This window comes from Eubalaena glacialis, chromosome 8, assembly GCF_028564815.1.
Source record: "Eubalaena glacialis isolate mEubGla1 chromosome 8, mEubGla1.1.hap2.+ XY, whole genome shotgun sequence".
NCBI classification, from domain to species: Eukaryota; Metazoa; Chordata; class Mammalia; order Artiodactyla; family Balaenidae; genus Eubalaena; species Eubalaena glacialis.
Window position 1 is genome coordinate 9207507 of NC_083723.1, and position 23362 is coordinate 9230868.

Sequence of the window (23362 nt, forward strand, 5' to 3'; positions counted from 1 at the left end):
CATCCACTACAGAACCGGGAGTATTGATTGAAAATGGGAAACGGTTAGCACAGACTTCCACCTTTCAAAGCAAACTGCAGCTGTGGAGGGGGGACGTCCGGGCCCAGGGATACAGTCGTGTCCTCCACCTGCAAGTCGGCCGCAGCTCACCCCTCATTTACTTCACCAAAGCAAATATTTTGAAACCAATTGCCTCTATGGAGTTTGGATTTGGGGGTTATTTTTGTCGTTGTTTTTAATTGAAGCCATTACAAAACCAAGGGCAAGTCAGTTTCCGGGGGGCTAGTTATACACAACCAATAGGTCTGCACACTCCAGAATGACAAGTGTGACAGCGGGTCTGTGATACCCCGGTAAGAGAACTGCTCGATGCAGGACACACGCGTGTGAACCTGCATTTCCCGCGCGGTGCACACACACTTGGGCAGCGCTTGCCTTACGAGTCATGCATGGGTGTCCCGTGCAGGGCCTGCCACGTGGGGAGAGACCAGCAGGATCCCGAGACTCAGGGGATCCCAGAACACGCTGTGCAGGAGGGCGGGCACACCCTGGAAATGAGACGGGTCCACTTGCCGGGGAGGAAACCTAGACACGGCTGACAGGCCAACCCAGCCCTTCCTTCCCGAATGGCAGGTTAAAGCAGGGATTCAAATATTATATCTAGGTCGCTACTGGGACGATGGTGCAGTGTTCCTATCGCGTGGAGACAAAGCGAGGGGTCCCTGAAGGCTGGCCAGATCCTGTCCAAGCCTGCACATCAGCCCGGGTTTGGGGGTGTCAGCCCCCCAACAGTGTGCCCTTCAATTTGGGGAAACTTGTACACATGGCTTGTCTCTGAATCACCAATCTGCTTTGGACCAGATCTGTCTCTACAGTTTAGAGTTATTGCTTCTAGTGACAGAAGGTATCGGAAGCCCTGGTGGCTTTGGAGTCCGATAAACACGGCAGGCTCGGGGTGGCTGGGTCTGGGGGGCGTGGGGTCCACCCTGCAGGACACAGACCTTGGAGTGGACCGGCCCAGGGTCAGGGGCCGTGGAAGCGTTTGGCAGTTCGGGGCTGCGTTCTAATCTACTGAGGTCAGGCACAAGAGGCATGCGAGGGTCTCGAAGGGACACATGGATGGGGTCATTCCAAAGGGCAGCAGCATTCTGGCCAAGCAGGGGCGATGCATCAGGAACCTCACGCATCGGCTAAAGCGTGCTGTTCACACGGGGTGTCGGTCTTACCTTCATTTTGGTCAGAATGGAATAGGCAGACCGGTGCGCTATTTACAGAGCATCTTAAAAGAAATAATTTAGAGAGAATCCTACTTGGAAGGCTCTAACATTTGTACATGAATATTGTACAAGGTTAAAAATAAATAAGGCAATATCATACAGTCTTATCACAAATAAAAAGGAAGTCATTGACCAAACCCCAAGGAACATTATGGCTGAACACGGCCCCTATGCCCACAGGAAGCAGGTAGGGTTTGGAACTGCTGATGATGAAGGAGGTTCTGCTCGTCGAAGGGGAGACCTCGCCGTTTCAGAACAGCCGAGGCCCCGATGGCTTCCCGCGGCTGCGGTGACAGCTGGCCACGCGTTCCGTGGCTTTGCCAACACACCTGGTGCGGGGGGCGTCCCGCGGCTCTGTGGACCTGAGGTCCCAGCACAGCGAGTCTGGGCTCTCATCCCGGGGCTCAGGGTCCACCTCGCTCAGGGTGAGGTGAATTCAGCGCCTGTAGCTGTGGGATCGACAACCCGCTTCCTCAGTGGCTGATGGCCGGGGCGTCCTCACCTTCGACCGGCTGTGGCCCCTCATCTTTAAACAGCAACCTCGTGCTTCCAACCTTCCCGACTGCCCTGGCTGCCTTGTCCACTTCTGAGGGGCCACGTGGTCACATTGGTCACACTGAGTTAACTCAGATGGCCCAGGATCCTCTCCTCAGCTTCTGCCCCAAGCCCTGAATTCCCTCTGCAGAGCCCCCTTTGCCACGTGACAGAGCATATTCGCAGGGTCATGATCTCCTGTGCTGTCCACCCCCCACCCTGCCCTGCCCTGGGGTGGAAGCTCGGCCATGAGGAGCAGGTGGGCAGCAGGGCCCTGGCCAGGGTCTCAGCCCCGCAGCTGGACGCAGGTGTGCACACCTGCGCAGGCCGTGTGCTCACTGGGCTCTGGAGGTGACACAGTTTGTGCTCTGTGAGGGGGGGAGGGGGGAGGAAATTCAGCTCCTCACCCAGGGCACATCTGAGGAAAGACTGTCCACCTGCCCGCCTCCGTCACTGGCCCGTCCACATGGGCTAAGTGGCCGGCCCTGTCAGCTACACCCACACGGCCACGAGTCATACACCCACAACGGAGGCAGCCCGGGGGACACCACTAGCCACCCCCATGAGGCTCAGTCCAGAGTGAGCCCCTGTCCCAATTCTGAAAAGTCGGGACCCCCAGGGAGAGCGGTGTGGAATGGGACCCCCAGGCCTGTTGACTCTACCGAGCAGGGCTCCCCTGCAACCCACAGAACCCTCCGGGCTGCTGTCGGAGCCTGGGTCTCTGCACGGCCATCCCCCTACTGACTTGCCTGCCCAGAACGTTCCCTCCAGTTTCAAGCTGCCCTCCTCCCTGCAGTCGAGAGCTGAGGTCTCCACGTCCAGCTATTTCTGGCCAGTCTCTTCCCACTGGCCCTCCCGGATCCCTGCCCACCCCCAGCAGCCCATCCCAGCATGGCCGCATTCTTCATCTCCATGGCAACCGCAGAGATGCCTAGGTAGGAGATTCCCAGACTTGCACAGAATGACTTGCAGTCACTTTCCCTGCAAACCCGAGCAGGGACATCTGTACTGACAGCCATAAACTAACTCCAAATCTCCACGTCCAGGGGACTGGTTCTGCCAGAGAAACGCCTTCCATCCAGGAAGCTTTCTCATGGTTGTGAGGTTCACTTGTTTTCAAAATCAACAAAGCCTTGCACTGTTGTTCAGCGTACGGGAACCCAAGATGCCATGGCAGAGAGGTAAGAAATGACACCGACCACCTTCTCTCCTTTGCACAAACACAGTGACGTGGGCAGAAAAGGGAACGTCCAGGTTTTACAGGAGCCAATATGCTCAGCAGGGCAGGTGGAGAACGTACAGGTGGAACAGGAACTATGCTGGTCACAGAGATGTGGCTGCAGGGTCCCCCAAGAATTCCAGAAGACCTGCCTCTGGCTCTTAGCAAAAACCCAATCTTGAAGAAAGCCAGCGGCCGCCACCATCCATGCAGTGGGACAGGGGCTTCTTAGTTCTTCCCAAACCGTCCACCTAAGGCCTGCCCAGCTCTGGCTCTGGCCAAGAGAGTCCTGACTCTTACTCTGGGCTCTGCAGGCCACCGCCCAGGGCTGGAGCTGCCCTCACGGGACCCACACAGCTGGGCTGATGCCGATCCGTCTCAGGGCACACACGAGCTGGGCACCCGAGTCACTCTGCCAGACAGACCTCCAAGGCTCTCACTGTAGCCTGCGGCCCTGGTGGACGTCCTGACGGTCCTGACGTCCAAAGCTGACCTGGCCAACCTCCCTCGGCCACCGAGAAGAGGATGGAGCAAACAAAGACACTGCTAAAGCCTCGGCGTCTGTGCAGTCTGGGTTCTCCCCTCACCCGAGTCACTGCCCAGCTGCTTCGGGTCATGCCTGGACAGTCCCCCTTCCCCAGCCCGGCCACTGGTTCCCGGCCCTGCTCTGCTGGCCGGGCTGGTCCCTGCGGGAGCCCCGAGGCCGCCAACGCCCCGAGCATTTGTGCCCTGTGCCCCCAGCGGCCCGCGTGGGCTCCGCTAAGCCTCCTTCCCAGCTGCTCCGGGGGGCAGGTGGTGGCCTGGGGGGCAGGGGGCAAGCCCCGAGCCCTGCAGAGCCCCCGGCCCGGCTCTGACTGGGAGGCCGGCTGCAGGGGGCACCGGGGGGTGGCCCGTGGCCAGTCTGCTCTGGAGGCCGGCTCTCCCGTAAGGACACATTTTCCGCTCTGAGTTCATGGACCTGTTTTGGGAGCCGCTTCCGTCGGTCCTGCCTTCCAGGAAGTATGTCAGCATCTCGCCCTTGCCCTTGACGCTGACTTTGCCTCGGCACACGAAGCGGTAGCAGCCCCGCCGCAGGAGCCGGTGAACTTCCTCCGTGACCTACAGCGGAGAAAGGCGGGCGTCACTCTTGGTCAATGGGGAGCCCACGGGAGGGTCCCTCCCCCACCTGCACTGATCACCCGATCGCCCGGTCTCTGGCCTCCCCAGGTCGGCCTGCGAGCCGGGTCCTGTGCCCCTCCTATGGTCACTCCGGTCACTCGGTGAGAAGGACGTGATCCTGCAAAGCAAGCAGGGGACTCAGAGCGGCCTCAACGGGGCCCTGGACAAGCAGGAGAGGACAGCGTTCGCCATGGGGGGGCCCAGAGTGGGTAGGCGGGCTGGACGGGGCCCACACGGACCCGGTCCTAGGGGCTGGGGTGTGAGCTCCGTGATCACCCCAAGCCCTAGCCGGATGCCTGGACACCGAGCTCCGGCTGTGGAGCCAGGGCCCTCAGGACCCGCGTTAACCCCACACGTCTTCGAGGGTCTGGGATCGGCAGGTAGCAGCTCAGCTGGAAGCGGACAGCACCAGCTCCCATCCCCGGGGCTGGCATGGAACCCTCAGGGCCCCGGTGGGCTCACACCAACCTGCCAGGGACCCCTGGGGCCTCTGTGGGCCAACAGCACGAGAGGGCAGAGGGCACGTTCTCCCAGGGACAACAGGGGTGTGACTTAGCTTTCCTGATGCTCGGGTTCCCGGCCAAGGGTTTAGCCAAAAGAATTCCTGCCTCACAGGGTTATGAAAAAGGTAAAGGATAAGAAAGCACTTTCTAATAAGGTTCTGTAAACAGAAGAGCACACGATCATTTGGATTCTCCTCACTTTACACTGAAGGGGGAGACCACTTCTCTCCCCGTCTCCCCGACTCCCAGCTGCTGCTCTGAAAATCCCCCCTCCCCCTCCCTCATGTAGTCACCCACCTCTGGCATCTTTATTTAAAACGACTCAGCCCACCCTGAGCCCAGGGTCTCGCATCCCCAGGGTGTCAGTGCCCAGCAGACCTGGGCAGAGGGGCTGCTCTCTTCCCCACCGGCTTCGCTGGAACGCTGAACCCACCCCCGCCCCCCAACGTGGCTCTCACCCTCACTAACCGTCGGCCTGCTTCTTTCGTGCGACGGTAAGTGCCTCACAAAGGACCTGGTCTGTCTCGCCACAACTTACCAAGGCTCCTGGTATTCATAAGTGTTCATTGAATGAAAGAATAAAGGAACCAATGGAAGGAAGGGAGGGAGGGAGGGAGGTAACCAAGGCCTGCCAGAAACCTGGTGCCCAGGGCAGTTCAGGAAACAAAAATGACCACAGAACATCAGAACCTGCACAGCTCCCGGGACAGTGAAATCTGCCGATGGATCTAGAAGCGCTGGGAGGAGGTCCCTCAGCTCCCCTCATGGGAAAAACAAGCAAAACTGGCTGATCCAGTGTAGACAGAGGGCATGGAACAGAGTATGCTCAACCCACAAAAAGAGGTCAAGGATGTATCGTTCCCCTTAATTAATTAACTCCGCCAATTTCTGTGGCTGTTCATCAGCAAGGCACTAGCTGGTGCTCGCGCAGGGGGCAGGGGGCTGATTGGCGCTCTGGAGGAAGTTCCGCGGCCCCTCACCAGGGCTGCCGCCACCCACCCACCGGGATGGAGAATGGCAGGTGGGTGCCTGAGGCCTAGACCCTCACCAGGTCAGCTCCATCTCTCGGCCTTGGGAGCAGGTCAGGTGGTCCCTCCCAGACCTTGTAAATGAGAAGAATGCCGTCCACTTACAAGAAGAGTACCTTGGTCAGCTTGATGGTGACCATTACATTCACAAAGACTTGGACGGTCAAGAAAAAGTGGGGAGTGCTGAAACTCCCCAGGGTGCTGGCTGGTTGGTGGCCCCGAAGCTGCCAAAGACCCCGATCCAAGGCCACAAAAAGGCCAGGGCCACACGGCCTCACTCAGTTCCCCAGCAGGGCTCAGCGCACCCCAAAGTCCTTCATGGAATTGAGCCACAGACTGGCCGGTTACACAGGGGAGATGCCACTGTCACAAAGGTCACCACTCAGATGTGGCCTCTGAGACACAAGGTGATCTCAGAGGCTTGCTACTGTGATAAAAGGCTCCATTTTGCTCTTTCCTTTCATGATTGAACCAACCCACAATTCATCTGTTCAAAGAGATCTGGCCTTCCTAGAACCCTGACGTCCAGCTTAAGCCCCAAGATACACATTGACAAAAATCTCTGAGTCTTATCCTTACGTGAGCTCTTTCCTTTCACTGTATTCTCTTGTCTTATGAAGAATGAGAGGTAACAAAATATCCAGATCATTGCACAAAGAAATGCTGGAGGTAAAGATGACCCACCAGCACATGCAGTAAAGCCGAGGTCTGAAGGCAGGTGGGCTCGGGCCTGGGTGTCCTTCCGGGCCGCTCGGGAGCTCGGGCTGCACCGCCCCTGTGCATCTCTCAGCCTTGACATTCGAGCCAGGAGGTCCCAGGCTGTGAATCAGGGTTGTGTATGATGTCACCATGGGGGGCCCAGAAAGGGTCCAGGTCAGGGGCTCAGAGACACGAGGTCCCCAAGAGGCCGAGAGGGAGTCCCCTATGAAGTCTGATTCTCAGCCACCTGCATGAGAATCCCTGTGTCTCTGAAGAGGCGGACTGGGAACGCTCTATAGAGTTCCCTGTGAGGCCTGGCCAGCAGTGGGGGGGACCCACCCTGCAGCCACACCGACCTCACTCTGCCTGAGAGAGAGTGCTGGGCTCCCACGGAGACACTTCCCGGGAAGCACCTGCTTGGTCCTCAAGTTGATGGCCAAGGTGGAACCTGGGTATCGTCACGGTCAACCTTCTCTTGGCCGCCGTACTCCTTGGAAAACGGGGCCCTGGGATGCCAGGGGTCTGCTCAGAACCCTCTTGTCTGCCTCTCCTGGGACAGCAGGCGTGAGGAGGGGTCTCCTTTTTAGGAATTTTGACACAGAAGAAAGAAGGCTCCCAGCTGAGGACTAAGGAATGAGAATTTGGGCAGGTGATATCTGATTAGATATTATCCTCAGGAAAAAGTTAAGACACCTTTTTGCAAACCTTCATCATTAATATGTGAGTCTCTTGTTCACTTCTTCAAAAGAACCAAAGTTTTAACCTGGGCTGGCAAAGGGAAGGGATCTCTCCTGGGCTGTGACCAAGAACCCCTACAAGAACCATACAACAGTGGAGCCTAAGTGTTTCTCCCTTTAAACTGGGAAGACGAGCACGATGGGCTGGAGGGGAAGAGCCTTCGGCCAAGGGGGTGGCCAAGTGGCCAGGCCAGGTCACGTTGGCCGCCAGATGGAGGGACTGCAGGTCTTACCCAGGTTGGCCAACGTCACCAGAGCCCTGCTTTTGTCCTGCCCTGTCCCAAGTGCACGGGGTGCTGCCACCCGAGCCGAAGGGTGGGAGGGGAGGGGCCTGGTCTGCTAAGACCTCCTGTGATGTAGGTCCTCCAGGAGGTCCGGGCCGAGGGACTTCGCCCTGCGGGAGTCCAGACACAGATATTGCCGGGCAGCCCAGCAGCCGGCAGAGGCTGGATGGCGTGCTGGAGTCCCTGCCATGGCAAACAGCCCTCACAGGAGGCCGGAGGGAGCAGGGACAGTTCTGAGCAGAGGGGTGGCCGACCCAGATCGGATGTGACAAACTTAGAGATGTGATGTCGGCACTGGACAGGAGCCAGGCTGCAGAGTGGAGGGGGCTCCCGCCAGGTGTCCCCTGGGGCATGACCAGTGCCTGGGGAAGGCTGCGAGAAGCATAGGTGAAAGATCCTCTTAGAAAAGGAACACGGTGTCCTGGGATGCACGGCAGTACGACAACGTGGACACTTAACGCCCCTGAGCTGTGCACTTAAGAACAGCTAAGATGGCCCGCTTTACGTTATGGGTATTTCACCACCGTAAGAGAAGTTTAAGAGAAAGAATGCAGAGGTGCAGAGATGCTGCATGCAGATCCCGCCTGTGTTCTGAGCAGGAGGAGAGCTCCAGGAAGATGTTGGTGCCTGTCTTTTAAGCTGACGGATCCAAGGGACCCACCAAGGTACCTGTCCGAGGGTTAGCGCCCGATGAATGCAGGCAGGGGCCCCGGGAACTGAACAGGTATGACGCGAGAGAGCCCCAGGCGGGCAACCTTCTCACTGGAACCGCATCCTGCAGGGGCCGCACCCCAGTGGCTCTCTCAAAACCTGGGGTGAACGTGTCTCACAGGATCTACGGAGGACCGAGTGAGACTTTGTGATCAAGTAAAGGACCAGTGCTCACTGGCTGCCAGGTGGTGGCTGCCTCAAGGCCAGGCCACAGCAGGAGGGCAGTGGCCCTACTCACCCAGCGCTGCGTTCTCTGCCCCATCCATCTGGGCCCCCAGAGGCCAACCGAAGCCACACACGGGGGACAGGCTCCTTCCCTCCGTGTGACCCACGTTTGCATGTTTGTTCCAAGGGAAATCCCGAGAGCGGAACCACACGGCCACATAACACGATGCGCAGGGGCCACTGTCTCCTACACCTTCAGTGCCAGCCAGTGTCAGAGCACCTGCTTCGCGTCCCAAGTGAGCGCCCTCAGGTTCTCAGGTCAGGGGGCCCCACAGCACCTGCCCTTCAAACGGTGAGGCAGCCCCTTCCCTTCTAGGGAGCCATCACTCACCATCCCCATCTCTGCGCCTGGCCACATAGCGGCCAGCCTCCAAGGCTGCAGACACACTGAGCCACGCGGCTCAGTGCCCCTACCCAGAAGAGGCAGACTGGGACGGGAGGACGCAGGCTGCGGGGCTGGGCGGCCGCCCCCGCCCGACCCTTGTCCCTTCCACCTCAGCCTCCCGCCGGCAGGATAGGCACCTGTGCCTTGGGGACGTCCGAGTGAACTGACCTGGATTCTCCCCTGGACGCCGGTGCTGTCCATCCGACTGGCCACGTTGACCGTATTTCCCCAGATGTCGTACTGCGGCCTGCGAGCCCCGATCACTCCAGCCACCACGGGGCCAGCGTTGATGCCTGGAAAACAGCCGTGCGGGGCGTCAGTGGGGAGGCCTCCGAGGGGAGGAGCAGCCCCTTGTGAGGTCATGGATTCCTGGGGTCACCCAGTGCAACGCCCCTCCCCAAAGCAGGGACCCCAGAGCATCGCCGAGAGGCAGCTCCCAGGCTCTGCTTGCACGCCGCACCGTCAGGAAGCAGTCCTGATCCCGGGAAAACGTCCCATTTCCTGGAACGGCGACCCCATGCCGAGTCCTGCTGCTCAGAAGGCTGACCGTTCAGTCTGGGGGCCACAGTGTGTCCCTCCGCCCCCAGCTTCCTTTTCCAGAAAGGACAGCGGCTCGACTGGTTCCCTGGATGGGATCCCTTGGCTCTTCTGGGTGTCGGGCCCAGAACTAAGTATTTTCAGGGCGCTCTGAAGGAGACTGGAGGCGCCCTTGTCTTTATGTGGCACAGGGTCCAGCTGGCCTGGGCAGTGACACAGGCCCAAGTGCCCCCAGTCGCCCCTGCAGCCAGGTCTGGGCTGACACCACAGCATACCTTCGACTCAGCATTCCGCGTCGATTTTCCTGAGCGTAGCCAAGCGCGCTAATCACGTTTCAGACGCTGGCCTAGTCAACCCCCCAAAGCTGGGGCAGTGGGTGCTGGCGTCTCTGGGAGGAGGCAGGGGTGGAACTGGATGGGCTGAGCTGGGAGCCTCAGGCTAGGTGGATGTGGGAACCCAGAGGAGCCCCAAAGGGGCCACTTCCAGATGGCTGGTGGGACGTGGGGAACCCCCTCTACCACCCCGGATGCCCCAGTCCATGTGGATGAGACTGAGCCAGGATGCAGCCTCCTGTGTGACCGGCCATCCGGGCACAGAGGTGCGACTGGCCTAGGGGTCCTCAGTAGGAGAGTAAGAAACAGAATTTCCCTGATGGCCCCTTATGTCTATTAATCCAAGCCCGCGGCCCCAGAGGAGAACTGGACCCTGGGGGCGAGGCGCAGAGGGTGCTCTGCCCCCATCTCCAGCACGTCCCTCGGGCCGGGCACCAGGGCTAAGGCAGCACTGTGTTTAAGCACATCAGAACTCCACCCACTCTGGTGGCTACCACCCCTCGTGCTCAAGCCCAGCTCTAAGTTCTGTTCTTTAAGGCCACTAGACATTTGAATTGTAAAACAACCATAAATGTCCAGTTTAACTATATCGTGGACTAATAGGTAATGGGGGGGAAGAAAGGGGGGCGGGAGGGAGGGAAGGAGGAAGGAAGGAAGGAAGGAAGGAAGGAAGGGGAAAGAAAGAAAGAGAGAGAGAGAGGGATAAAAAGGAAAGGAAAGAAAGAGAGAGAAAGGGAGGGAGGGAGGGGGGAGGGAAAGAAAGAAAGAGAGAGAGAGGGAAAGAAGGAAGGAAGGAAGAAAGGAGGGAGGGAGGGATGGATGGAAGGAAGGAGAGAAAGAAAGAAAGGAAGGAAGGAAGGAGGGAGGGAGGGATGGATGGAAGGAAAGAAAGAAAGAAAGAAAGAGAAAGAAAGAAAGGAAGGAAGAAGGAAAGAAAGAAGGAAGGAAGGACAGAAAGGAAGACAGGCAGAGAGAGAGAGAAAGAAAGACATCTCTCGTTTAACTATATCCTCGACTAATACAAATTTTTCTGGTAAACCTATATTCCCAGAAAAAAAGTGAATTTAAGACTGAAGAAAAGAAACCCTACAAGTTTGCAAAGAGCTAGAGAGGAGCTTAGACCCCAGGTGGTTCCCCTCCTCACTCACAGGCAAGGCAAGGGAACCCAGGAGGACAAAAGACCCAGCCTGAGCCTGCACCCTGGGCTTCTGCGCAGCCTCGGCCCCAATGTTTCGGGCCTGCTGACAGGGGCACCTTCCTCCAGCTAAGTGTGGACTCAGAGGTGTATCTGAGAGTCTCTGAGACAATCAAGATTTCTCCTGCGTTTCCTAAGCTGCACAATGACTCTTCCAGGTCCTGAGTCACTGATAACCAGCTCTGAGGTGGACCCAGCTGTCCCTGCGTCCCATGCACTCCTCTGGGTGGTGCCATCCTCCTTCCTGTGAGACAAGGGAGCCTGGACCAATGACCCCCGCTCCTAGGGGAGAGCCCAGGCCACCAGCCCCCGGGGCCAGTGCAGGAAGGGTGAGCTGGCCCGAACGATGGGACAGCTCACAGCCACGTACCAACACGGAGCACGAAGTCGTTGTAAGACTGGTAGTTGATCTCATCCAGGACGTCGAACATCTCGATGGCAAAATCTGCCAATGTGCTGAGGTGGGAGGAGATGGACTTCTTAGCCTGGACGTGAGCAGACACGGGTTATTACGTTTGACGGGTGCAAGGGCAGAGGGGCCAGGGACACTCAGCCAGTGACCTGCGGGGGTGGGCGGACCAGCCTGTACCCCTCACAGGATCAGGGACTTGATCCCCACGTCAACAATGCAGCAGCCCCGCTGGCTGGGCCTGGGGCTGACTGGGTGGCACCCTACAGCTGCCCTAGTGTGTGTTTATCATCCCATTCTACAGGTTAGAGACTGAAACAGAGGAGGAATATTATTGCCCAAGGCTCCCAGCTCCTGAGGGCAGAGACTGAGGCCATCTGAGCCCAGGCAGAGCCCTTCCTCAGGAATGGGGGCGGGGGGAGCCCTGTGGTGGGAGACCAGATGTCCACTGCTCAGACAATGCTGCCACCGGCCCATCGGAAACAAGCAAAGCCAGGTGAGCAGAGTGGGTCTGAGTCAGCGCTCACACAGCCGAGAGCAGTTCCAGCCCTCCTTCCTCACACTGAGACGGTCTCTTTCATTTTGATGTGTTGAAAGATCCTCTCTTTTGTGAAAAAACAACTGTTAATTTTTTTCTTTTTCTAATGATATCAAGGTTACTTGCTTTTCTTTTTTTAGGAATATTTTCATAGTCCTCAAAGCTGGGGAACTAATGCTTTTTTAAAAAAAAATTAACTTACATTTTTTTTAGAACAGTTTTAGGTTTACAGGTAAATTGAGCAGGTAAGTGTAGAGAGTTCCCATATACTACCCCCGTACCACCCCACACACATACAGAGTTTCCCCTATTTATTAACATCTTGCTTTAGGGTATGGTATATTTGTTACCATTGAATGAACTTACATTGATTCATTATTATTAACTAAATTCCACAGTTTACATTAGGGTTCACTCTATGTGCTGTGTGTTTTATGGGTTTTAAAAAATGCAGAATTTCATGTATCCGTAATTGTAGTAGAATACAGAATAGTTTCACCGTCCTCTAAATCCCCCACCTATTCCCTCAAACCCTGGAAACTATTATTTACTGTCTCCATAGTTTTGCCTTTTCCAGAATATCATATAGTTGGAATCACACAGTATGTAGCTTTTCTAGATTGGCTTCTTTCACTTAATGATACGCATTTAAGGTTCCTCCATGTCTTTTCATGGTTTGATAGCTCATTTCTTTTTAGTGCTAAATAATATTCCATTGTATGGATGTATTACAGTTTATTTATTCATTCACCTGTTGCAGGACACCCTGGTTGCTTTCAAGGTCTACGATTATGAATAAATCTGCTATGAACATCCTTGGGCAGGTTTTTGCGTGGACATAATTTTTCAACTCTTCTGGATAAATAACAAGGAGGGTGACTGCTGGATCATATGGTAAGAGCATATTTAGTTCTGTAAGAACTCACACTGTCTTCCAAAGTGGCTGCACCATTTTGCATTCCCTCCAGCAACGAGTGAGAGTTCCTATGGCTCCACATCCTCACCAGCATGTGGTAGTGTCCGTGTTCTGGATTTTGGCCACTCTAATAAGTGTGAAATTGTATCCCGTTGTTTTAATTTGCACTTCCCTGATGACATAGGATATGGAGCATCTTGTCATATGCTTATTTGCCATCTGTATATCTTCTTTGGTAAAGTGTCTGTTCCCATCTTTTGATGGAACACTTTTTGATTGGGCTATTTGTCTTCTTTTTTTTTTAAATTTATTTTTGGCTGTGTTGGGTCTTCGTCTCTGCGCGAGGGCTTTCTCTAGTTGCGGCGAGCGGGGGTCACTCTTCATCGCGGTGCGCGGGCCTCTCACTGTCGCGGCCCCTCTTGCTGCGGAGCACAGGCTCCAGACGCGCAGGCTCAGTAGTTGTGGCTCACGGGCCTACCCGCCCCGCGGCATGTGGGATCCTCCCAGACCAGGGCTCGAACCCGTCTCCCCTGCACTGGCAGGCAGACTCTCAACCACTGCGCCACCAGGGAAGCCCTATTTGTCTTCTTAATTTTAAGAGTTCTTTGTATATTTTGGGTACGAAGCCTTTATCAGATAGGTGGTTTGCAAAGATTTTCTCCAAGTGTATGGATTGTCTTTTCATTATAGTATTTTCCACAAGTAGAATTTTAAAATTTTAATTAAGTCCAATCTAACAGTGTTTTCTTTCACGGATCATGCTTTTGGTACTGTATGTAAAAACTCATCACCAAACCCAAGGTTACCTAGATTTTCTCCTATGTTATCTTCCAGATGTTTTATAGTGTTGCATGTCACATTTAGGCCTATGATACATTTTGAGTTAATTTTTGTGAACAGTGTAAGGTCTGTGTCTAGATTCATTTAAAAAATATAATTTAGATAGACAGATATTCAATTTTTCTAGCACCATTTGTTGAAGACTATCTTTGCTCCATTTGTCAAAGATCAGTTGATTATATTTATGTGGATCTATTTCTGGGCTCTCTATTCTGTTCCACTGGTTTATTTGACTACCCCCTTTTGCCAAAACCATACTGTATTGATTACTGCAGCTCTATAGCAAGTCTTGATGTCTGGTGGTGTCAGCCCTCTAACTTTGTCCTGCTTCTGCTATGTTGTGTTGACTACCCTCAGTCTTTTGTCTTTCCATGTAAACTTAGGATCAGTTGGTCAATATCACATAATAACCTGCTGCACTTTTGATCAGGACTGCATTAAATCTACAGATCAAGTGGGAATCTGACATCTTAATGATACTGAGTTTTCCTATGCAGAAATATGGAGCATCTCTTGACTTATTTAGATCTTTGATCTAAATAAGCACTGGGCCCAGTGCTTTCTGTTTTGGAAGGTTATTAATTACTGATTCAATTTTTAAAATAGATATAGACCTATCCAGATTATCTATTTTTCTTATGTGAGTTTTAGCAGATTGTGTCTTTCAAAGAATTGGTCCATTTCACCTAAGTTACCAAATTTGTGGGCATATAGTTATACTTTTATACTAGTTGGAAATAGTAACTTTTAAAATATTTGATTTTATAATTGTCTGTAGTTAAGATACAGAGATAAAATAGAAATTTCTATGTTGATTTTATATCCAGCAAGTTTGGTAAAGTCACTTAAAAATTCTATCAGTTTATATGTAAACATTTTAGCACTGTATATTCTAAACATGCAAGCAATTTGAGAATGATGGTTTTATTCTACTTTTGCAATTCATAACTCTTCTATTTACTTTTCTTCCCTTATTGGACTGGCCAGGACCTCCAGTGTAGCACCATAGAGTTGTCCACAATATACTTTAACATCTTTTAAATGTCCATTGGTTCAGTGGAAATGGCCCCTCTTTTGTTTCTAATATTAGTAATTTGTGTCTTCTCCCTTTTTCTTGGTTAGCATGGCTAGAGATGATCAATTTTATTGATCTTTTCAAAGAGCCAACTTTTGGTTTCATTGATTTTCTTTGATTTCTTGTCTTTGATTTCATTGATTTGTGCTCTGATTTTTACTATTTCTTTTATTCTGTTGCTTTAGGTTTATACTGCTCTACTTTCTCTACTTTTCTAAGGTGGAAGCTTATTGATTTTGGATTGGTCTTCTTTTCTAATGTATGAATTCAATGACATAAATTTCTCTCTAAGCACTGCTTTTCCTGCACCCCACAAATTTTGATAAGTTATATTTTTATTTTCATTTAGTTCAAAATATTTTTCAACTTCTCTTGAGATTTCTTTTTTTTTATTATTTGTCCTTTGTATCACTTAGAAGTGTACTGCTTCATCTCCAAATATTTTGGAATTTTCCAATTATCTCCTAGCAATAGATTTCTACTTTAATTCTACTCTAGTCTAAGAATATAGTTTATATTATTTCAATTATTTTAAATTTATTAAGCTGTGTTTTATGGCCCAGAATGTGGTCTATCTTGGTAAATGTCCCATGTGAGCTTCAAAAGAAGTATATTCTGCTGTCCTTGGATGAAGTAGTCTATAGATGTTAATTACCTCCAGGTGATTGATGATGCTGTTCAGTTCAGCTCTCTTTACAGATTTCCAGCCAACTGGATCTACCAATTACTGATAGCAGGGTACTGAAGTCTCCAACAAAAATAGTGGATTCAGGGCTTCCCTGGTGGCGCAGTGGTTGAGAGTCTGCCTGCCAATGCAGGGGACACGGGTTCGAGCCCTGGTCTCGGAAGATCCCACATGCCACGGAGCAGCTGGGCCCGTGAGCCACAATTACTGAGCCTGCGCGTCTGGAGCCTGTGCTCCGCAGCAGGAGAGGCCGCGATAGTGAGAGGCCCGCGCAACGTGATGAGGAGTGGTCCCCGCTTGCCACAACTAGAGAAAGCCCTCGCACAGAAACGAAGACCCAACACAGCAATCAATCAATCAATAAATCAATCAATAAATAAGAACGTGAATTAAAAAAAAAAAAATAGTGGATTCATCTATTTCTCCTTGCAGTTCTATCAGTTTTCGCCCCCTGTTGTTAAGTGCATAAATATCAAAGATTGTTATGGATTCTTGGAGAATTAACTCCTTTATCACTTTGTAATGTACCTCTTCATCCCTAATAATTTTCCTTGATCTGTAATTTGCTTTGTCTGAAATTAAGATAGCTACTTGAGCTTTTAACAGTGCTAGCATGGTATCTCTTTCTACATCCTTTTATTTTTAATGTATCTGTGACTTTATATTTAAAGTGTGCTTCTTGCAGAAAACCTAGTTGGGTCTTGTTTTTTAGCCACTCTGTTAGTTTCTGTTTTTTAATTGGTGTATTTAGACCATTCACATTTAAGGTGATTATTGATATGGTTAGATTAGCATCTACTATATGTATAACTGCTTTCTATTCATGACACTTTTTTTTTTTTTTTTTTACATCTTCCTCTCTTTTTCTGCCTATTTTATAGGGGCAACCTGAGGACTTTATTCACAATCCTGAATTGGGAAAGGGGAACACTCAGTGGTGCCAGGCTGCCAGGATGGGGCCAGGGTGGGAGGGAGGGGGCAGGGCTGGAGGACGTTCTTGTGCCCGGCCTTCTGTGTTGACCTTCCACAGAAGGTTGTGACTGCAGAGAGTGGGCCACTGACAAGACAGCCTGCAGGCTGCTGCCCTAATCCAATGCAGAGGGCAAACTGAGGCCCGCAGTGGGGAGCCTGCCCGTGGTCCCTGGGCAGCTGCGGGCAGAGCCGGGACCCAGTCCCTGAGCAGGGCACACCTGTCGGCCTGCACTCACCTTGGCCCCGGCCGTGGGCGCCAGCCCCACAGCAGCCATGTAGGTGCTCCCGATGGTCTTGATCTTCTCCAGGTCCTTGTAAAAATCTTTGTCCATGAGCTTTGTTTGAAACACAAAACTGTTAAACGTTACATAACATCTTATAAAAGTCACGGCGGCGTACAGCCGCCAGGAGCAACCGCAGACAGGCACATTCTGGAAAGCAACATGTCTTCTTCATGTAGGCATGAGACAGGTTCTGGGGCTGAACTGAGAGACGCAGGCCTCAGGGGCTCCAGCAAAGGTGCTTAAAAGAGGCGCCAAGGAGTAACATACAGAATACATCCCCGTTCTCCAGCAGCTGAGCTCACAACCACCCAGGGGGCAGACGGCCCCAGTGAGGGAAGCAGGACTGGCCCAGACTGGAAACCTGGCTTTGGAGGGTGCAGAGGTGCCTGCCCCCCAACCTGCAGGTGAGGCCACCCACCTGAGCTCGACATTCACAAGGCAGGGCACAGACGCCAGCACCCGCCCTCCCCATCCTAAGGCAAATTTCCTTCCTCAACTGTCACAGTTGGTTGGGATTCCCAAGGAGACAAAAGGCACGTGCTCCCCCTGGCCCCACGCCATCCCCAGAGCACGTGCTACATCGGTGGACACAATTCAGGACTCGGTTGGGGGAGGGGCGCCAGGATGGCCCAGGCCCAAGGGGGTCAGGACTGTGGGGCGGCCCTTACCTCGTCAAAGTCGGCGATGATCTCGTTCAGGAGGCGCAGACACTCCACCCCCATGTTGTTGCCATCCAGCTCGATGTAGAAGTCGTTGAAGTTGGGGATGGAGGCGAACATGACCCCCACCTGCGAGTACGACTGGTAGTACAGGTCCTGGGGGTCAAAGGTTGGGTCAGGCGCTGAAGAGGCAGCCAGAGCAGCATTCAGGGCTGGCGCTGGGAGCAGGCCCCGCGGACCAGTCCTGAGGCGTGGCTGCCAGGACGCGCTGGCACCCCGTGCCACGTGAGAAGGGGGCTCGGAGGATCTAGGCCGACACAAGGTAGCTCACCTCACAGGCGGGTGCAGAGCCCCCAGCCAGCAGGGAGGCAGCAGGGAAGGATGCACTGTTCTGAGAAAACCACCGGCTCTGGACGCCCCCAGCCCAGCGGGATGAAAACGTGAGCCCTGGAGCTACTTCAGGCCAACGCTAGTCAAGCTAAGCCTGGGGGTTTGTGCCTTTAGGACCTAAAAACCCAGCCTGAGCCTCTTTATTTTTGAGTCGGCTTTTGTAAGCCCTGCTCTATGCTGTCTGGGTGGTTCCAGAGCTTTACTGCAGTAGGTCGTGGCCACTAGGACGTTCTGAGCAACCCAGACAGAGACAGCTCTGAGCACAGAGAAAGGAGTGAACCGCCAGCCCTACGGGTGGGTGAGGCAGTTTCTAGGGGGCCACCCAGGACGTGCAGGCCTTGAACCGGTGCTTCCCCACCTCGTGTGTGGTTTACTGAAGCCCACTCGCCTTCCTTGTGGGGACAGTGGATGCTATCTCCCAGGATCAAAGGGGAGGGCACGCTAGCTCTGGGCACCTGCCACCCCCATGGCCCAGGGGCCTCAGAGGGCCTAGTCCCCACCCTGCCCTTGGGGTGGCCAGAGGGGCCTCTCCGCCTCGGTGCTCACCATGTTGCGGGGGTTGGACATGAGGAAGTGCTGGGCGACGTGGGCCGGCAGGAGGTTGAAGAGAATCCTCTTGTTGTCCAGCTTCACCCTCTCCATGTCGTCCCGCTCCTCCTCCGCCTGGGGAGCAGTCCTCCGTTAGCCACTGGCCCGCCCATTCGTGCTTCCCTGCTCGTTCGACTACCCGCCATGCGACAAGATTCTCTCCTGGACCAGACTCTGGACGCTCTTCCCAAATGGGCCCTGACGTCAGGGCATCCAAGTTCATCTCTGCATCGTCCAGTTTGAGCAAGAGCCCTGCTTAGTCAGTTTAACCGGACACCCCATCCTTGACATCTGATCACCCCAGATATCTGATCGCGTTCTTCATCTCTGAGCCCCGCCAGGTGACGTCGGATCACCTTGGCCTGCTCTCAGCGGGAATCCTGTTAGGTCAGTTTAGCCGGAAGCCCCCTCACCCCGGATGTCTCCTTTGGTAGTTTTCCATCCACCGCCCCCCACCCTGCCCCTTGGCTATATAAGCCCCACTTGCCCACCCTCTATTTTGGGTTGAGCCTTCTCTCTCTCTCCCACTGCAGTGGTCCCTACACCCGACGCAACGCTCCTGAATAACGCCTGCCTTACCCTCTTTAATGAGAGTTCTGAATTATTACACCTTTAACACATGCTTCTTTCTAATATCCAAGCTAAATGCCAAGTATGCCAATGGTCTACACCAGGCTCATCTCCACGCCCCCTCCAGGTAGTGACTAGGTCAACGTTAGGGGCCCAGAGGATCCACGCAATTCTGGACTAGTCACCACCCAGATCAGCTGGAACTTTCAAGGGACAGACAATGAGGGGCCTAGCCCCAATTTCCAGGGTCTACCCCCAGCCATCTTCTGGGGACCAGAGGCCTGAAGCAGCCCTCTGTGGGGCACGTGCCCACTCCCAGGACACACCAGGCCTCCAGCAGCCTCCGCTGTGCCTCCAGAGCACTGCCGGGCTCGCTGGGAATGCCCGACGCCAGCAGTGGACCCTCCCTAAGCTCCTATGTCCTCTAGAATCTCTTGGCTTTCAGCAGGACTCACATGTCTCTGGGCACTGAGACAAGCAGAAAGCTGCAGGGGCCAGGGGGGCAGACCCAGTGGAGCAGAGGGTAGAAGCCGGCGGGTCCGACTGGGGGACGCGGCAGAGCAGATGGCAGGTGCGGTACGGGTCCCAGCTGGCTGGCCTCTTAGCTCCAGGGCCCGGAGAGACTAATGCAACCAGTGGTGATGGTCCCACTCATTGGCCACCATGAGGGCTCAAGAGGCGATGCTGGCAAAGTGCCGAGGGCAGCCTAAGGTCAGGTGCCAGCCCTCAGAAGTGGAGGCCACCAGGATCACTGTCGGTCACTGTCCCCCGCTTCCACATCTGGCACCTGGCCGTAGCCAGGGAAGGAGCTCAACTGGGGGGACGTTACATCAGCATTACAGGGGCAACAAGCTCTTGAATGCAGTGACAATGTCACAGTCATGCCGTGTTGATGGCCTGCGGCCGCCACCAAAACCCACACCATGGAGGGCAGCACACCCTGGTGCAAGTGGCCGGGTACCGAGCTCCAATTGCCTCGTCATAAAATGAAACACCCATTCATAGAGGCACCATTCCTACTTATCAAGGGGTTAGGAGGGCGCGTGCTAGCTCGTAAGCCTTGAAGAGTGTCACCTATTTTTGGCGTTGTTATTATAATAACAGTTGAAGTGGTCGGCTACACGCTGCTGGATTTCATGCAGTGATTCCACCAGTTAAAAGCAAGCATGTGAGACCCCCAAAGGTGGATGTGAGGAGGCCTCAGGCCACAGCTGCCAGGAGGAAGGGGGCCCAACCAGCAGTCCCAGGCCTCCTCTAGGGCGTTTTCTGGGAAAACAAGATGTGTGGTCCACAGGAGCCGTTAGTTATCAACGAGGCTGATGCACGATAGGTTTCATCCTGCTCCTTAAAGCGGGTAGACATGCTGCAGGTGAGGACAGGAGAAGGAGCCCAGGAGCCCCAGGATCCGGCTCAGACAAGCATGGACCCTGCAGACAGGGGTGTGGCTGTGGACGGGGGCTGAGATGGGAATCAGCAGACACAGCCGTGTGGGGAAGAGAAGCCTCACAAGGGAAACGGGAACCTCTCCTAAGACACGTATAACTAATTTCCTGTTAACACGTTTGCACTGACACACAAAAGAAAGTTTTTTGAAAGATGAGATAAAGAGAAAGTAAATAATATTTTTTAAATAACAGGTTTTTAGAAATTTATTAATGGCACAAAAAATTTTGCTCTCTCCAAAATATTAATGTTAACTGTATTTTAATGAATGCAGTGTAACTGAATATGTTTCAACTTTTAAAAAAATTTTGATTGATCACTTTGTGTGTTGAAAAGCTTTCGTTCTAATTTCGGTTTATTTCCATTTATTTACAGTTAACTTAGATTTATGGGCTATCAGATTAGCTCTCTTTCTAAATAATCAACTATTTTTTAATCCATCCAGGGATGTGAAGGTTTTTATTGAAATTTGACTGATAAATGTCTATCTTCTTACAAACTAAGCAGAAGAAGTTGGATTGTTATATTTTTCACAAATAAGATGAAAATCCACTGAAGTTCTCTTTTTGTAAGACTTTCCAACTAGCCAGGAAGTATGGGTAAGAAAGAGCTGTGGGTGATATACATTATTCCTGTCAACAGAATCACACAACAGAGACACATCCAACATCCATTTTCAAAATGTTTTCTCTACAGCATAGTTTCCTTAGTTATCAAAGGGGAAGAGGAGGGGGGATAAATTAGGAGTTTGGGATTAACATATACACAGTACTATATATAAAATAGATAACCAACCTGAAACTAATATAACATGGTAAATCAACTATACTTGAACAAAAAAATTAAAAATTAAAAAAGCATGTTCCTTCTCACGTGTCAAAAATCTGACCCCTGACTCTATAGGACAGATTATGGGAGCTTACCTTTCAGAAATAATTACCAGGGGACATCTTACAGACAGCTACACGGCATCTCAGAAGGGCACCCAGCCTGGGAGCACTATCTTTTGGTAAACAGAACAGAGCAAAACAAAAAAATAGCACAACCTGACAACTCCCCGCAGATGACCGGTGAGCCGCTGTGCCCTGTGACCCTCGGTGTGACCCCTATGAGGCGCTGCAAAGTTTTCAGTCTAACCAGCCAAACCAGCAGACGCTGACCCAGTGGCTGGAGTTAAGGACAGCTCGCTAAAAATGAGCAATTGAGTGAGGGTGGCACCGGCCTCGCTATGCCTGGGCAGTGATGTCCCTGCCTGTGTCCTAGAAGTGACATCTGGCCAGAGTGAGATCACCCCAGCCAGCTCATTCTTCAACGAGGAAAGCATGTTTCTTAATTTTCAGATTCGCTCACTATCAATAGAACTTCTGATGTCGTTACACAGTGTTCCCCAGAGAAACAGAAACAATAGGGCAGATATAGATATATAGGAAGAGATTTACGATGAGGAGTTGGCTTTCATGATTACGGAGGCTGAGAAGTCCCACCACCTGCTGTCTGCAAACTGGAGACCCAGAAGACCTGGTGGTGTAACTCCTGAAGGTCTGAGAACCAGGGGTGCTGAGGGCAGAGACGATGTCCCAGATCGTGCAGTCAGGCGAGAGGGGCCCCAATTCTCCCCTCCTCCACCTTCCTGTTCTATTCAGGCCTCCCTCAATGGATTGGATGAGGCCCACCACATTAGGAGGGGGAATCTGCTCTACTGAATCCAGATTCAAACGCTAATCTCATCTAGAGATACCCTCCCAGACACACGCAGAAAAACCTTTGGCCAAGTAACTAGGCACCTCATGATCCAGCCAAGTTCACACATAAACTAACCATCATGACGTCTTCTTCCAAAACCCCACTGTGTTATCTCACTTGCCTTCTGGGGTACACACACCCCTCTTTGGGACGCCCAGGCTCTGAGAACCACCTCCTCCTGGGGAAGCACAGAGAGGGAAAGGACCTTTCCAAAGCCCACAGAGCAGCTGAGACAGAGGGTCATCAGTCCCCAGGTGAGAAGGACTTCATCTCTAACTCTTGAACTGAATCATTCCTAGTTGCCTCCCTTTGAAAATTTAGTCTCACTTGAGGAAAAGGCACTCTGTGAGACATGTGCTTCAACAACTGCATCAGCTGGACAGGTGATCAATGACAGTGCTTGTCTCCATAGAGAGCGGCTGCCCTCCAGAGGGGACAAGTGTGGAGATTTAGGGTGGAGCAGGCTGGTCAGGCCACACAGGGCACAGGCATCCAGAGGAGCCCCCAACCCACTGTCAAGAGGGTGAAACACGAAGGGAGGTGGGGTCAGAGGAACAGAGATAAAGATGATAGCAGACTTATCGTTAAAAGCAATGCCAGACAAAAGGTGGCGGAACATCTTTAATGCACTGAAAAGAAAAAAAGATCATCAACTCAGAATCCTATACCCAGCAAAAGTATCTTTCAACCACAAAGGCAAAATGAAGAGTTTTTCAGACACGCAAGAGCTGAAAGAATTCATCACCAACAGACTTGCAAGAAACATTAAAGTGGGTCCTTCAGGCAGAAGGAAGATGACAACAGACAGAAGCCTGGATCTGCACAGAGAAATGAAAAGCACCAGAAATCATAACTATGTGGGTAAACAAAAAATACTTTCTCATTATAGCATATCTTTAAAATAGACTTTAATGTTTATGATGCAAATAATATATTTGGGGGTTTATAATATATGTACAAATAAAATCTATGATGATGTCAATGGCAAAATCCCTAGGATGGAAGAAACTGATGTACATACTGCTGTTATGGTTCTTATACTATATGTGAGGTAGTATAATACCACTTGAAGACAAGCTATGATAAGTATCCATTAAAATAATACAACAAAGAGTTGGAGCTAATAAGAAAAGAGAGAGATCAAGTGGAATAATAAACATATTTAATTAACCTAAAATAGAAAAAGAGGAAAATGAAAACAAAAAATAGATGGGACAAATAGGAAACAGCAACATGGAAGATTAAAGATTAAAATCCAACCATATCAATAATCACATTAATTGTAAATGGTCTGAACAGCTCAATTAAAAGGCAGAGATTTAGGAATTAGATTAAAAGGCAAGATCCAATTGTATGTTGCTTATATGAAATCCACTTTAAATAAAAAGATACAAATAGGTTAAAAGTAAAATGATGGAAAAACATA

The 23362-nt window shown here is 52.1% G+C and overlaps 1 protein-coding gene across 1 annotated transcript in view; it reads right to left on the reverse strand.

The window, feature by feature from the left end:
- Positions 1-3789: 3789 nt before the first annotated feature.
- ADCY1 (adenylate cyclase 1) overlaps positions 3790-23362 on the reverse strand; it is a 123311-nt gene continuing 103738 nt past the window's right edge. Inside the window, exons 15-20 of the mRNA XM_061197548.1 lie at positions 18139-18255; positions 17212-17358; positions 16496-16594; positions 11195-11309; positions 8929-9053; positions 3790-4128 (exon numbers count right to left, since the gene is read on the reverse strand). Coding sequence (XP_061053531.1) covers positions 3790-4128; positions 8929-9053; positions 11195-11309; positions 16496-16594; positions 17212-17358; positions 18139-18255 — 942 coding nt within the window. The remainder of the gene's footprint in view (positions 4129-8928; positions 9054-11194; positions 11310-16495; positions 16595-17211; positions 17359-18138; positions 18256-23362) is intronic.